Source organism: Podarcis muralis, chromosome Z (assembly GCF_964188315.1).
Source record: "Podarcis muralis chromosome Z, rPodMur119.hap1.1, whole genome shotgun sequence".
NCBI lineage: Eukaryota > Metazoa > Chordata > Lepidosauria > Squamata > Lacertidae > Podarcis > Podarcis muralis.
In genome coordinates this window covers 8,904,414-8,917,358 of record NC_135673.1, presented here as the reverse complement: position 1 = coordinate 8,917,358, position 12,945 = coordinate 8,904,414, and the positions used below count along the sequence as shown (strand labels likewise).

At 45.3% G+C, this 12,945-nt stretch overlaps 2 protein-coding genes across 2 annotated transcripts in view; one reads left to right on the top strand and one right to left on the bottom strand.

Annotated features, from left to right (window-relative positions):
• The window catches only part of SLC31A2 (solute carrier family 31 member 2), a 989,995-nt gene that overhangs the window by 958,495 nt on the left and 18,555 nt on the right, over window positions 1-12,945 (bottom strand). The gene's annotated exons all lie outside the window — the stretch shown is intronic.
• The window catches only part of NIBAN2 (niban apoptosis regulator 2), a 95,559-nt gene that overhangs the window by 78,500 nt on the left and 4,114 nt on the right, over window positions 1-12,945 (top strand). Inside the window, exons 8-13 of the mRNA XM_028715169.2 lie at window positions 2,164-2,326; window positions 4,092-4,279; window positions 5,632-5,787; window positions 6,640-6,756; window positions 8,936-9,043; window positions 12,415-12,526. Of these exons, the coding sequence (XP_028571002.2) occupies window positions 2,164-2,326; window positions 4,092-4,279; window positions 5,632-5,787; window positions 6,640-6,756; window positions 8,936-9,043; window positions 12,415-12,526 (844 nt within the window). The remainder of the gene's footprint in view (window positions 1-2,163; window positions 2,327-4,091; window positions 4,280-5,631; window positions 5,788-6,639; window positions 6,757-8,935; window positions 9,044-12,414; window positions 12,527-12,945) is intronic.

The window sequence follows — 12,945 nt, the reverse complement described above, 5'->3', positions numbered from 1 at the left end:
TGGCAGAAAACTCCCTTTTAAACAAATATTCAGCTCCTGGTGGCTGCCTTCCAAACACTGCAGTATAATGAGGACATTCCCTCCAGCACACCGGAGCCCTGTGTGGAAGAGTAAAAAAAAACCCCTCACAAGACCCCTTTCGCATGCACCTTCTCCAAATTTCTTAATACTTCCTTATTTATATGTAGGGTTGCAGGTGTGCCCTGTGATTCTTTGCCGGGAGAAGTCACGGGAATTTATAATTGGGCTCAGAATTAATCTTCCTGTACATCTCAGCATTCTTCATGTATCTATCTATATCTGTGTATATACATATACATATACATATACATATGGGACGCGTGTGGCGCTGTGGGTAAAAGCCTCAGCGCCTAGGACTTGCCGATCGAAAGGTTGGCGGTTCGAATCCCCGCAGCGGGGTGCGCTCCCGTTGTTCAGTCCCAGCGCCTGCCAACCTAGCAGTTCGAAAGCACATCAAAGTGCAAGTAGATAAATAGGGACCGCTTACTAGCGGGAAGGTAAACGGCGTTTCCGTGTGCGGCTCTGGCTCGTCAGAGCAGCGATGTCACGCTGGCCACGTGACCCGGAAGTGTCTCCGGACAGCGCTGGCCCCTGGCCTCTTGAGTGAGATGGGCGCACAACCCTAGAGTCTGTCAAGACTGGCCCGTACGGGCAGGGGTACCTTTACCTTTTATACATATACATACACACACACACACACACTGCTTTTCTTCTAGAAAAAAAGATGCCAGTACTGTATATGCTTGAATGTCCCCAGAAAAAAGCTGTCTATATCTATACAGTCATACCTCGGGTTGAATATGCTTCAGGTTGAGCATTTTTGGGTTGCGCTCTGCAGTGACCTGGAAGTAACGGAGCGCGTTACTTCCAGGTTTCACAGCTCGCGCATGTGCAGACTCTCAAAATGACGTCATGCGCAAGCGTGGAAGCAGCGAATCACGACCCGCGGACGCGGGTTGCGTTTGCTTCAGGATGCGAGCGGGGCTCTGGAATGGATCCCGTTCGCATCCAGAGGTACTACTCTATTCAGGTTTCTAGTCCTTATGAAAGTTTGTGTAGATGCCCTTGAAAGTGCAGCTAAAAAAATGCCACAGAGCAGCTGAGCAAGACTTGTGGGCAGTGTTTATTAACATTGAAATTTTAATTTATGGGATAGTCATAGATCACAGAATCAGAGTTGGAGGGGACTACGGGGGTCTAGTCCAACTCTCTGCAATGCAATCTTATTGTTAATATCAGCTGGCAAGGTCCCGTCCCCCCCCTATTTATTCTCACAAATAAAAATCCTTTAATAATGAGAGTGTGAGCGTTTGGGTGATATTTCAGGACCTGCTATCATGCCACTGTTTTTTCCTTTCATTCTAGCGGTGGGGAAAATATGTGTTGCTTTGCAGAATTGATGTGGGACTTGTGGCCCTCAATATCTTGCTTGATGTCAGCTCCTATCATCCCTGACCATTAGCCATGTTGGCTGGGGCTGATGGGAATTGGAGTCCAAGAGCATTGGACAAAGAGCATAAGGGGCAAAGAATTTAGATTCCTTGAGTGCACATTTTTTCATCTCAACTTTTAACAGCTTCTCATATTATTTTTGCTTTTCCTTAACAATAGAACAAATTAATATGATCAGTAGAATGGGGGAGGGGCAGAGAAAGATCAGCAAAGGATCACAGCAGTTTGTATCATACACTTAAAAGTAAATACTATTTGTACAAATTTAAAAAGAAGTAGTAGGTGTTCGGATGGGGGAGGGAAGGAGAAAAAATGGAGGGATGGGTTCCCACAGAGCCTGATGGGCGTATAAACAATTCTAAGTACAAATCCCAGAGTGAAAATCTTTTCACTTTCTCTCTGCTTTTGGTTTTCCCCATAGAACAGGTCTTTCTAATTTATTAATCTCCGCACCCCTGCCCATGTACACGTGTTCTGTTGCGAGCTGCAGGGCATATCTTACCCTTGCTGCAATAACCTTGATGTTTTATTATGTGTTGGAAGACTCCCAGAGTGGCTGGGGCAGCCCAGCTAGATGGTTGGGGTAGAAGGAGGAGGAGGAGGAGGAGGAGTTGCCTGTCTCTTGATGGCTCACTAAGAAGGATGCTCTCCCATCTTCTCCCAAAAAAACCCTTCCCCATCTTTTCCTAGGTCTCTGACGCTGTGTATAGGATGGTCTACGACCAGACCAAAGTCCAGTACGACGAAGCTGTGGTTAAATGCGAGGTTGAGAAGCCTGGGATGACCAGCACCATCCGCACAGATATGGATCAGATCATCCAATCAAAGGAGCACCTGGCCAGCAAGATCCGAGGTAGGGGATGGAGAGAGACCCTTTGCTTTGTGGAAAGGGCCGTGGCTCAGGGCAGAGCCCCTGCTTCTCATGCATGAGGTCCGAAGTTCAATCCCCAATGGCATGTCCAGTAAGGGCTGGGTAAGACTCCAGTCTGAAACCCAGCAGGTGCCAGCCAGTGTAGGCAACACTGAATTAAATGGACCAACAGCCTGACTTAGTGTATAGCAGCATCTTATGAAGGGAAGGGATGTAGCTCAGTGGTAGAACATTGGCTTTGCACGCAGAATGTCCCAGTTCAATCCCTGGGATCTCCAGGGGGGTTGGAAGAGACCTTGTTTTGAAATCATGGAGTGCTGCTGCCAGTCAGTGTAGACAATACTGAGGTAGAGGGACCAGCTGTCTGACTTAGCATGAGACATTTTCAAACTGTTAAGATTAGTGATTCTACACTTTAAGAATATATTTTTTCTTGGGTCACACAAGAGGTTTTTTTTTTTTTTTTTGAGACATTGGAAAACACAACTAGGATCATTGTCGTTTGATGCTCTTGATCTCATTTTGCAAAGATACTTATCCATATTGTGCAAATAAAAATAATAATATTTTTGATACGATGATACGATACGATACGATACGATACGATACTATACTATACTATACTATACTATACTACTAATACTAAACCATACCATACCATACTAACACTAGACTAGACTAGACCAGACCATACCATACCATACCATACCATACCATACCATACCATACTAATACTGTACTGTACTGGCAGCAACCATTTTAGGCATGTCCAGTTGTTGTATGATTGTCAACATATGGGTCCTTTTGATCCTGGAAGAGGGCAGAATGGTGGCAGAGGATGCTTATGCATGCTCCGCCAACATGCGCGGTGGCCGGGGATGGATCCCCTGCACAAAATAGTTAGACCAATTAGACCAATTAAACTTTTTATTGCACTAGCCATAGGCCATGGCATCATTCAGAAGGAGAACAACAAACAAACAAACTAATTAAAAACAATAACCATAAAAATCATCGGGCACCACACATACAAAAAAAAACCACGGTCACAGCTACTAATAAATTATTTGTTGCATTGAAAAGAATAGAATAGCAGAAGATTCTTGGGTAAGATGTGCCAAATGAAATATCCGAATCCCCTTTGCATTTGCACAAAGTAGTTGCTGTACTATACTACCCTGGAATATTTAAATGCTTCTTTGGTTGTCCTTGAATCTCCCCACCACACTTGCCACCCTCTCCTGCCACACCCCTGGAGAACCACAGGGGGCAGCATCTCCTTGGTTAATGGCTTTAGAGCACCTATCTGTGGGTTTTCTGCAACATCAGGGCTTGGGATAGATCAGGGATCAGCAAACTTTTTCAGCAGGGGGCCGGTCCACTGTCCCTCAGACCTTGTGGGGGGCTGGACTATATTTTGAAAAATAAATAAAAATGAATGAATTCCTGTGCCCCACAGAATTGCAGAAATGCATTTTAAATAAAAGGGCACATTCTACTCATGTAACAACATGCTGATTCCTGGACCATCCACGGGCCAGATTTAGAAGGTGATTGGGGTGGATCCGGCCCCCGGGCCTTAGTTTGCCTACCCATGGGCTAAATGACCTTTTGAGGCATTTTCCAACTCTGGTTGATATCTGTATGATCGATCGTACGGCGTTTGCTAGTTGCCTGCACAGATGTCCAGATCTGGGGTGCAGGTTTGTGGAGGCAGTTCTAACCTCCCTGACGCTTCTTCATCCAGCCACAGTCTTCTCCAAAGCAGAGATCTGTGTTCGGAACCACGTCCAGCCTTACATCCCTTCCATCCTGGAGGCACTTATGATCCCCACCAGCCAGGGCTTTGCCGAGGTGCGGGAAGTCTTCTTCAAGGAGGTGACCGACATGAATATGAACATCCTCAACGAAGGAGGAATGGAGAAGATGGGGGAGGTAAGCTAGAGGTCTTGGTGGCAAAAGAGGAAATTTGGGGTTGGGGCAAGCATTGTAGGGGAGGGTCTTCAGCATAAGGCTCCTCAGACTTCAGCAAAAGGACCTGGAAATTAGTTATTTTCTTTTTACCCTAGCTTTTAGCCCTTAATTTGAAGGGTTTCAAGTACCTGTGGCCTCTTTTAGTGGGGCAGTACGCGGGTGGCGCTGTGGGTTAAACCACAGAGCCTAGGACTTGCCGATCAGAAGGTTGGCGGTTCAAATCCCACGATGGGGTGAGCTCCCGTTTCTCGGTCCCTGCTCCTGCCAACCTAGCAGTTTGAAAGCACGTCAAAGTGCAAGTAGATAAATAGGTACCACTCCAGTGGGAAGGTAAATGGCGTTTCCTTGTGCTGCTCTGGTTCGCCCGAAGCGGCTTAGTACTGCTGGCCACATGACCCGGAAGCTGTACGCTGGCTCCCTCGGCCAATAAAGCGAGATGAGCGCCACAACCCCAGAGTTGGTCACGACTGGACCTAACGGTCAGGGGTCCCTTTACCTTTACCTTTATCTGCAATAACTATTTGAATAGATGTGGGATTCTTCTGAAAGTTCTCATGGGTTGCATTTGTTATAATTGGTTTCATATAGTATTTGTAAGCCTCTTTGGGTTACTTTTTTGAGGAAAGCACTAATAAGTGGCCGTGGTAGTAAAAATAATACAAATCCTTCTATATACATAAAAATGTAAGGCTGTCATCATGTTGCAGTATGGTAGGCAGGTGAGTGAGCAGCAGCGTGGGAGGCAGGTGGCCCTGGTGAACTGTTTAATGGAGGTGGGGAGAAGCACTTCAGAGAGCAGTTTGCTAAGCCACTCTCTGAAGCCCCTCGCCCTCCTTTAAAAGGTTTGAGGCTTTGGGTGAGCTGGGAGAGGAGGGGAAGGGGAGTTTGGGCAAGCCGTGAGGGGATAGTCCAGGGGATGGGTGAGGCGTAAAGGGAGGGGGTGGGTGGGGGAAAGTGGGTGGCAAGGGGGTTGATATTGTTGAGCAGAGTAAGCAGGGACAGAAGCCTCTAGTAGCAGTTGTAATTAGTAGTACCTCTGGTTGCGAATGGGATCCGTTCCGGAGGCCTGTTCGCAACATGAAAAGAGTGCAACCTGAAGCGCCGTATCTGCGCAGTGTGATTTAGTGCTTGTCTGCATGCGCGAAGTGCGATTTAGTGCTACTGCGCATGTGCGAGCAGCGAAACCCGGAAGTAACCCTTTCCGGTACTTCTGGGTCGCCATGGGACGCAACCTGAAAACAAACTTAACATGAGGTATGATGTAATAGTGGTAGTAGTAGTATTAATATCTTTTCCTCTCTCCGCTCCTCCAGTACATGGAAAACCTTTCCCAGCTGGCTTTCCACCCAGTCAAGATGCAGTCCTGCTATGAGAAGATGGACCAGTTGAAGCTGGAAGGGCTGCAGCAGAGGTTTGATGTGTCCAGCGCCTCTGTGTTTAAGCAGCGGGCCCAGATCCTGATGAGACAGGTAGGGACTGCCTTGGGATGGAGGAGCCCCAGAAATAATACCAGTTCTTCTAGCTGTCTCTCTTGGGACCATGCTGACGGTTCTGGGCTTCTGTAAGCCTGGAATTATGTTGGCTTCCTCACATTCCTTTCCTTTGCACCTTTCGTTCACAATTGGCTCATCAGGGGTCTCCTTCCCCCATTCCAGTTCTACTGAAAAGACACTTTACTTTGGATGCCAGGGGATGCCTGGGGTACAGGAACAGAATGACAGCTGCTTCCCTCCTCCTTGCCCTCCACTACAGATATAGAAAATGCTTTTCTGCATTTCTTCCAATTCTTTGTTGTAAAATCACCATTTGGGTTACTTTGCTGTTGAAGAAATTTTCAACCTAGCGCAAACCGCAAGTTCTGTTTGAGCAGGGAATTCCCACCACTGCCCTCTAGTGGCCAGGATGATTTGTACATGTTTTACAAGCCATACATTCTCTTTTAAGTTTTTTTGTTTATGCGCAGTTTGGGTTCTCTTTCTACCATGTAATAATTCAAATCAAAAACAACAATGACATCCAAATGAACTTAGGCATGCTGTAAAATTACACAATCGAAAAGTTTAAGAGCATAATTGTGACACTTATTTTAATTTCAGAAGGTAATTTTTTAAATATATTTTTTTTTGCGGCTAAGCTATCAAATCCCAACACCTGTAGAATGTCATAGTGCTTCTCCATCAAGTGTTAATGGCACTTCAGCAAAGAGGTCTGTAGAGGCAGAGCCCCAAGCAAATCAGGGTTTAAAACTCTTATTCCAAAGTAAGTGGTCTTCTAAGCAACATGATTCAGTGTTTTATATCTTTTGTTTTTGGGTGTTGCAGCAAATGGACGATACCGTGTACACCTTTGAGACGCTCCTTCATCAGGAGGTGGGGAAATCGCCAGACAAAGATGAGCTCTGCAAAACCATTCAGCGCATCCTGGAGCGGGTGCTTAAGGTGAGCCTGCCTGCCAAGCTTTGGGTCCATTTGCAATGGATCAGACCTGCCAGGCTGGCTTCTGGAAGAAGCAAATAGAATCATAGAAATGTAGCTGGAAGGGACCTCAAGGGGCCATCTAGTCCAACCCCCTGCAATGCAGGAATCTTTTGCCCAGCATGTGACTTGAACCCACAACCCTGAAATTTAAGAGTTTCATTGTCTGCTGACTGAGCTGCCCTGGTTGAGAACTGTTGGTAGCCTATCAAGCCACGTGGCATTAAGTCAGGAATGGGAGAAATGTTTTCTTTCCTTTTTACATTCTTATTTTGTTCATTAAATTTTTATGACATTTAACAACATCGTACACATAAGTAATAAAATATCACCCAAGAAGATGGTGTTCAGGGAATGCATGCAGAATAGCATCCAAATAGCATAATAAGTTCCTATCCCCGTCAACCATTTGTACATAAGGAGATAAACAGTGTATTTGTAATTTCATTACATTTTATTTATCACTTATTTATCCCACCTTTCATCCAAGAGTTCAAGGTGGCATACATAGTTCTCCTCCCCATTTTATCCCCACAACAACTCTGTGAGGTAGGCAGAGAGTGAGTGACTTGGCCCAAGGTCACCCACTGAGCTTCATGGCTGTGTAGGGATTTACCGTATTTTTCGCCCCATAGGGCGCACCAGCCCATAGGGCGCACCTAGTTTTTTTGGGGGGGGGAAATAAAGAAAAAAAATTATTTCCCCCCAAGGCGCGGTGCTGGGGTGGGGGAAGCCCGAGCTTCCCCCGACCCCAGCCCCCAGAACAGGCTGCTCTGCGCAAGCCGTGGGAGGGCTCCCGCAGTTTGCGCAGAGCTACCCGAAGCCCGGGCGCAACTGCTCAGCGCGCCCGGGCTTCGGGGTGCAGGCAGCTCTCCACAAGCCGTGGCAGCCCGGTGGGAACTCCCGCGGGCTCCCAAGGCTTGCGGATAGCTGCCTGGAGAGCGAGAGGGGTTGGTGCGCACCGACACCTCTCGCTTTCCAGGCTTCAGCAAAAGCCTGCATTCGCCCCATAGGACGCACACACATTTCCCCTTCATTTTTGGAGGGGAAAAAGTGCGTCCTATAGGGCGAAAAATACGGTAAACCCTGGTCCTCTATGTCCTAGTCTGACACTCTAACCATCTCGTCTCATTGGAGACATTTTCTAAAGTTATAAAATACCTCCATTTTCATTTTTAGCCATGTGCATAACAAATCTGTGCCAGCGAAAGATTCTCTGTGCTTCGTGCCTCGTGCCAATTTTATTTTATTATTCAATTTCCCCACAAGTGCTATTTGCCATACTTCATTGTACCGATTTGTCAGAGAAACACCTTCTTAAGTATCTCGCTATTACAAGCCTGACCACTAGGAGAGAACTTGATAGACATTCCAGCTGTAAGTGAATATTACTTGTCATGAAAGGATTGGGAAGATTGGAAATTTAGAGGCATTTTGTTCAGTAATGGCTTTTATTTTGGAAAAATACTTCCTCCCAGAACCAAGCCAATTTGCCACACGTCCACTGCATGTGCCATTCCACAGCCTCTCCAACAGTTTAATGAGTAGGAGGTTCTAATATGAACTAACCGTATAGGCGTCAGATGCCATTTTTGCACTATTTCAAGTGCTGCCTCTTTTGTCAAGACAGATTTAAAAGGAAGTCGTTGCCTTCCCACACCTGCCTGAAACCATCTGCTGTACCCATTTGGTTACATGTTGTGGAAATGTTTTCACCCCAAGGAAGGCATTCCTTCTGGGCAACTTTGTAGGAGGCCATAGCCAGCGGAGGGCAGAGCCAGAGGGGAAAAGTGGACAGGGCAATGGATGCAAACTTTCACTTTGCACAGCAGGCTGATTTCTACATTCACCCCTCTCCTCCTGCCACCCAGACAAGCAAGAGGCATGATAAGAGTTTGATGACACATTGCAGCCAGGCAGGAACCCTCAAGGAAGGGGGGCAAGCAGCGGCAGTAAAGGGGTTGGTGTGGGAGAGGGGGGTGGTGAGGAATTGTAGCTCCCCCAAGCCCAGATAGTAAGGCTTGGTGGGTTGCATTTGTTAGGCAGACCACTCTTCTCTGACATGGTTTAAGTCCCTTCCCTCTGTCTCATCTCCTGGTCAGTGGTGTGACTCTCTGCCCCTTCTTTTCTCTCCTCCCTGCAGAAATATGACTATGACAGCAGCACGGTAAGGAAGAAGTTCTTCCGGGAGGCCCTGCTCCAGATCACCATCCCCTTCCTGCTGAAGAAGCTGGCCCCCACTTGCAAAGGGGTAAGCACAAGCCCCCAACAGTAAGAGGGGTGCGCACAAATGCAAGGGCAAGCAAAGCCTCCCTTTCAGAAGGAGTGTGCTAGCATCATGGCCAGGAGGAAGAACCTCTGGCATGAGGGCCTCAATCGGCCTACCATACGATATGATATGATAGTTTTTATTGTCCCATGCAAAACAACGAAATTGAAAAAATCTACATCGGACATTCAAAAAACAACAAGCCTGCTATCCCAGCTATCCAGCCTGGTTAGCCCCCTAAAAATTCTGATACCCCATAATTAGATACAATATACTTCCATAGAGACCACCTTACACTGTGTTTAAAACCAAAATCACATTTGGATAGGTAAAGTTAAAGGGACCCCTGACCGTTAGGTCCAGTCGTGGCCGACTCTGGGGTTGCGGCACTCATCTCGCTTTATTGGCCGAGGGAGACGGTGTACAGCTTCCGGGTCATGTGGCCAGCACGACTAAGCTGCTTCTGGCGAACCAGAGCAGCACACGGAAACACCATTTACCTTCCCACCAGAGTGGACCCTATTTATCTTCTTCTACTTTGATGTGCTTTCGAACTGCTAGGTTGGCAGGAGCAGGGACCGAGCAACAGGAGCTCACCCCGTCATGGGGATTCGAACCGCGACCTTCGATTGGCAAGTCCTAGGCTCTGTGGTTTAACCCACAGCGCCACCCGTGTTCCATTTGGATATGTCTCCTCAATTGACCCACGAGATAATTTGGGCCAAGCCATGCTGTCCTGTTCTGCACTTGACATCCTAGATGATGCCAGGGTGTGGCAGACAATGATCTTGCTTAGCTTAAAGGGCAGTTTGCCATCATAGCTGATCAGAGCGTCTGCAAAGCTCTCCACAATACCTGACAATCTACTGATAACCAACTCTTACCAGTAAAAAAAAGTAAGGGCAAAGAAATAAGCATGTATTCAAAACATTTGATTATTATTTTTTATAATTTTTTATTGATTTTCCAAACACATAATAAAAACAAACCATACACAAAACAAAAACATATAAACATGTATAATTTCATAGTCTTATTTTCATACACCTTACTTCCCGGACTTCCCCATACCTCCCCTTTTCTGCATCCTTGTTTTACATTTCTTCAGCAACTCCTTCAGTTAATTAATTGTTTCAATCACTTTCATTAGATTCTTTTTTCTTTAACTTATTAATTTCAGCTGCAATTCTCTATTTCTTAATTCCTTAACATCTTAACACTCCTCAATTTTACAACAATTTTTAAGATATATTTTAAATTTCTTCCAGTCTTCTTCCACTGTCTCTTTCCCCTGGTCATGGATTCTGCCGGTCATCTCTGCCAGTCCCATATAGTCAATCACCTTCGTCTGCCATTCTTCCAGAGTGGGTAGTTCTTGTGTCTTCCAATACTTTGCCAGAAGAATTCTTGCTGCTGTAGTAGCATACATAAAAAACGTCCTATCCTTCTTTGGCACCAATTGGCCGATCATGCCCAAGAGAAAAGCCTCAGGTTTTTTAGAGAAAGTCCACTTAAGGACTTTCTTAACTTCATTATAGATCATTTCCCAAAAGGCTTTGATCTTCGGGCAGGTCCACCAAAGGTGATAAAAAGTACCTTCAGTCTCATTACATTTCCAACATTTATTATTGGGCGAATGATAAATTTTTGCAAGCTTGACTGGGGTCATGTACCACCTGTAAATCATTTTCATTATGTTTTCTCTTAAGGCATTACATGCCGTAAACTTAACACCGGTGGTCCATAACTGTTCCCAGTCAGCAAACATAATGTCATGGCCAATATCTTGTGCCCATTTAATCATAGCTGATTTCACCGTTTCATCCTGTGTATTCCATTTCAACAGCAAATTATACATTCTAGACAGATTCTTAGTATTGGGTTCTAACAGTTCTGTTTCTAATTTTGACCTCTCCATCTGGAAGCCTATTTTCCTGTCCTGTTTAAATATCTCATTTATCTGAAGATAATGCAACCAGTCTCGTACCTTGGACTTTAATTTCTCATAACTCTGTAATTTAACTTTTTCACCGTCTTGCTCTATAATTTCACAATATTTTGGCCATTTAGACTCCATATTAAGTTTTTTCACCTCTTTAGCTTCCATTGGTGACAACCACCTGGGAGTTTTACTTTCCAATAAGTCTTTGTACCTCATCCACACATTATATAATGCTTTCCTGACAATATGGTTTTTGAAACCTTTGTGCACTTTAACTTTATCATACCATATGTATGCATGCCAGCCAAATCTATTATCAAACCCTTCCAGATCCAAAATGTCTGTATTCTCAAGAAGCAGCCAGTGTTTCAGCCAGCAAAAGGCCGCCGATTCATAATAGAGTCTTAAGTCCGGCAGGGCAAACCCCCCTCTATCTTTTGCGTCAGTTAAAATCTTAAATTTTATTCTGGGCTTTTTGCCCTGCCAGACTAATTTAGATATGTCTTTCTGCCACTTCTTGAAACAGTCCATTTTATCCAAGATCTGCAACGTCTGGAATAAAAACAACATTCTAGGCAATACATTCATCTTGATAACAGCAATTCGGCCTAACAAGGAGAGTCTCAACCTTGACCATATTTCTAGATCTTTCTTTACAAAACATTTGAAAAGAATAAAATCAGCAATAATCTACAACCATATTAAAATACATGGCAGCTTCCACATGCCATGAATAAGTTTGCCCAAAGGAAAGTATTTTCCGCAGGCTCCGAGAAGACTACAGTGAAGGAGCCTGCCAGATGTTAAAAGGCAGGGAGTTCCAAATTGCAGGTGCTGCTGCACTAAAGATCAATTTCTTACAAGTGCAGAATATTAACGTCGCACAGACCACAGACTGAAGCAGAGTGGGTGCTTATGGGATAATGCGATCCTGCAAGTAAGTGCTAATGGAACAGCCTCCACCAGGCAGCAACTCTCACCATCCCTAACTGGGGCTGGTGGGACTGGAGTTCAACAACATCTGGAGGAGCCACTGGTTTCCTTTTGCTGGTTGTTGTGTAAATGTTGTGCATAATTTTTTTAAAAACGACAACAGTAAACCAACTCTTGTCTATAAGGTTCTTCTGGTTGCACTTTGCTTGGGCAATTTTGTCCAGCAGAAAAACATTTGTAATTTTTTTAAGCAAATACACTACAGCAAGCAAGAAAGAAAGACAGAAAGAATGAAATAATGATAATTAATTAAAATTATGTTTAAGGGCTGCTATTATTAGAGTCTCTTTCCCAGTCAATTCTATTTTTCACTTCATTTTGTTGAGTGTGGGTCTTCCTTCCCCCCATCTCTCCTTTCTTATTTTTCCCTTTTTCTGTTGTTCATTCCAAATACTTTTCTTTCTTTCTCCCATGGCAGGACCTCTCAAGATTCCAGGAACTGATTTTTGAGGATTTTGCCCGTTTCATCCTGGTGGAGAACACCTACGAAGAGGTGGTACTGCAATCTGTCATGAAAGACATCATGATGGGTAAGGAGGAGCGAATGCCCTCCTCATGGGGGTGTTACTATTCTATTGAAGTGGTCGCTGACTGTTTTTGGACCAGTGGGCACATTTGGAGTTGTGAGAGGGCACCATGGGTGCCAGTCACAGAATAGCCACCATGGGGAGGGTGTGGCTTCACACCAAATGATGCAGGTGCTCCCCCATGACCCCCCACATCACTGGGGAGAAAGATGCCTACCCCAGTGTGCTACACTGTTCCTAAAGTAGTTTAACAGTATATTGTTCTTCCCAGGGAACCCTGGCAACTGTAGATCTATGAGGGGAATAAAAGGTAAAGGGACCCCTGTCCATTAGGTCCAGTTGCGGACGACTCTGGGGTTGCGGCGCTCATCTCGCTTTATTGGCCGAGGGAGCCGGCATAAAGCTTCCAGGTCATGTGGCCA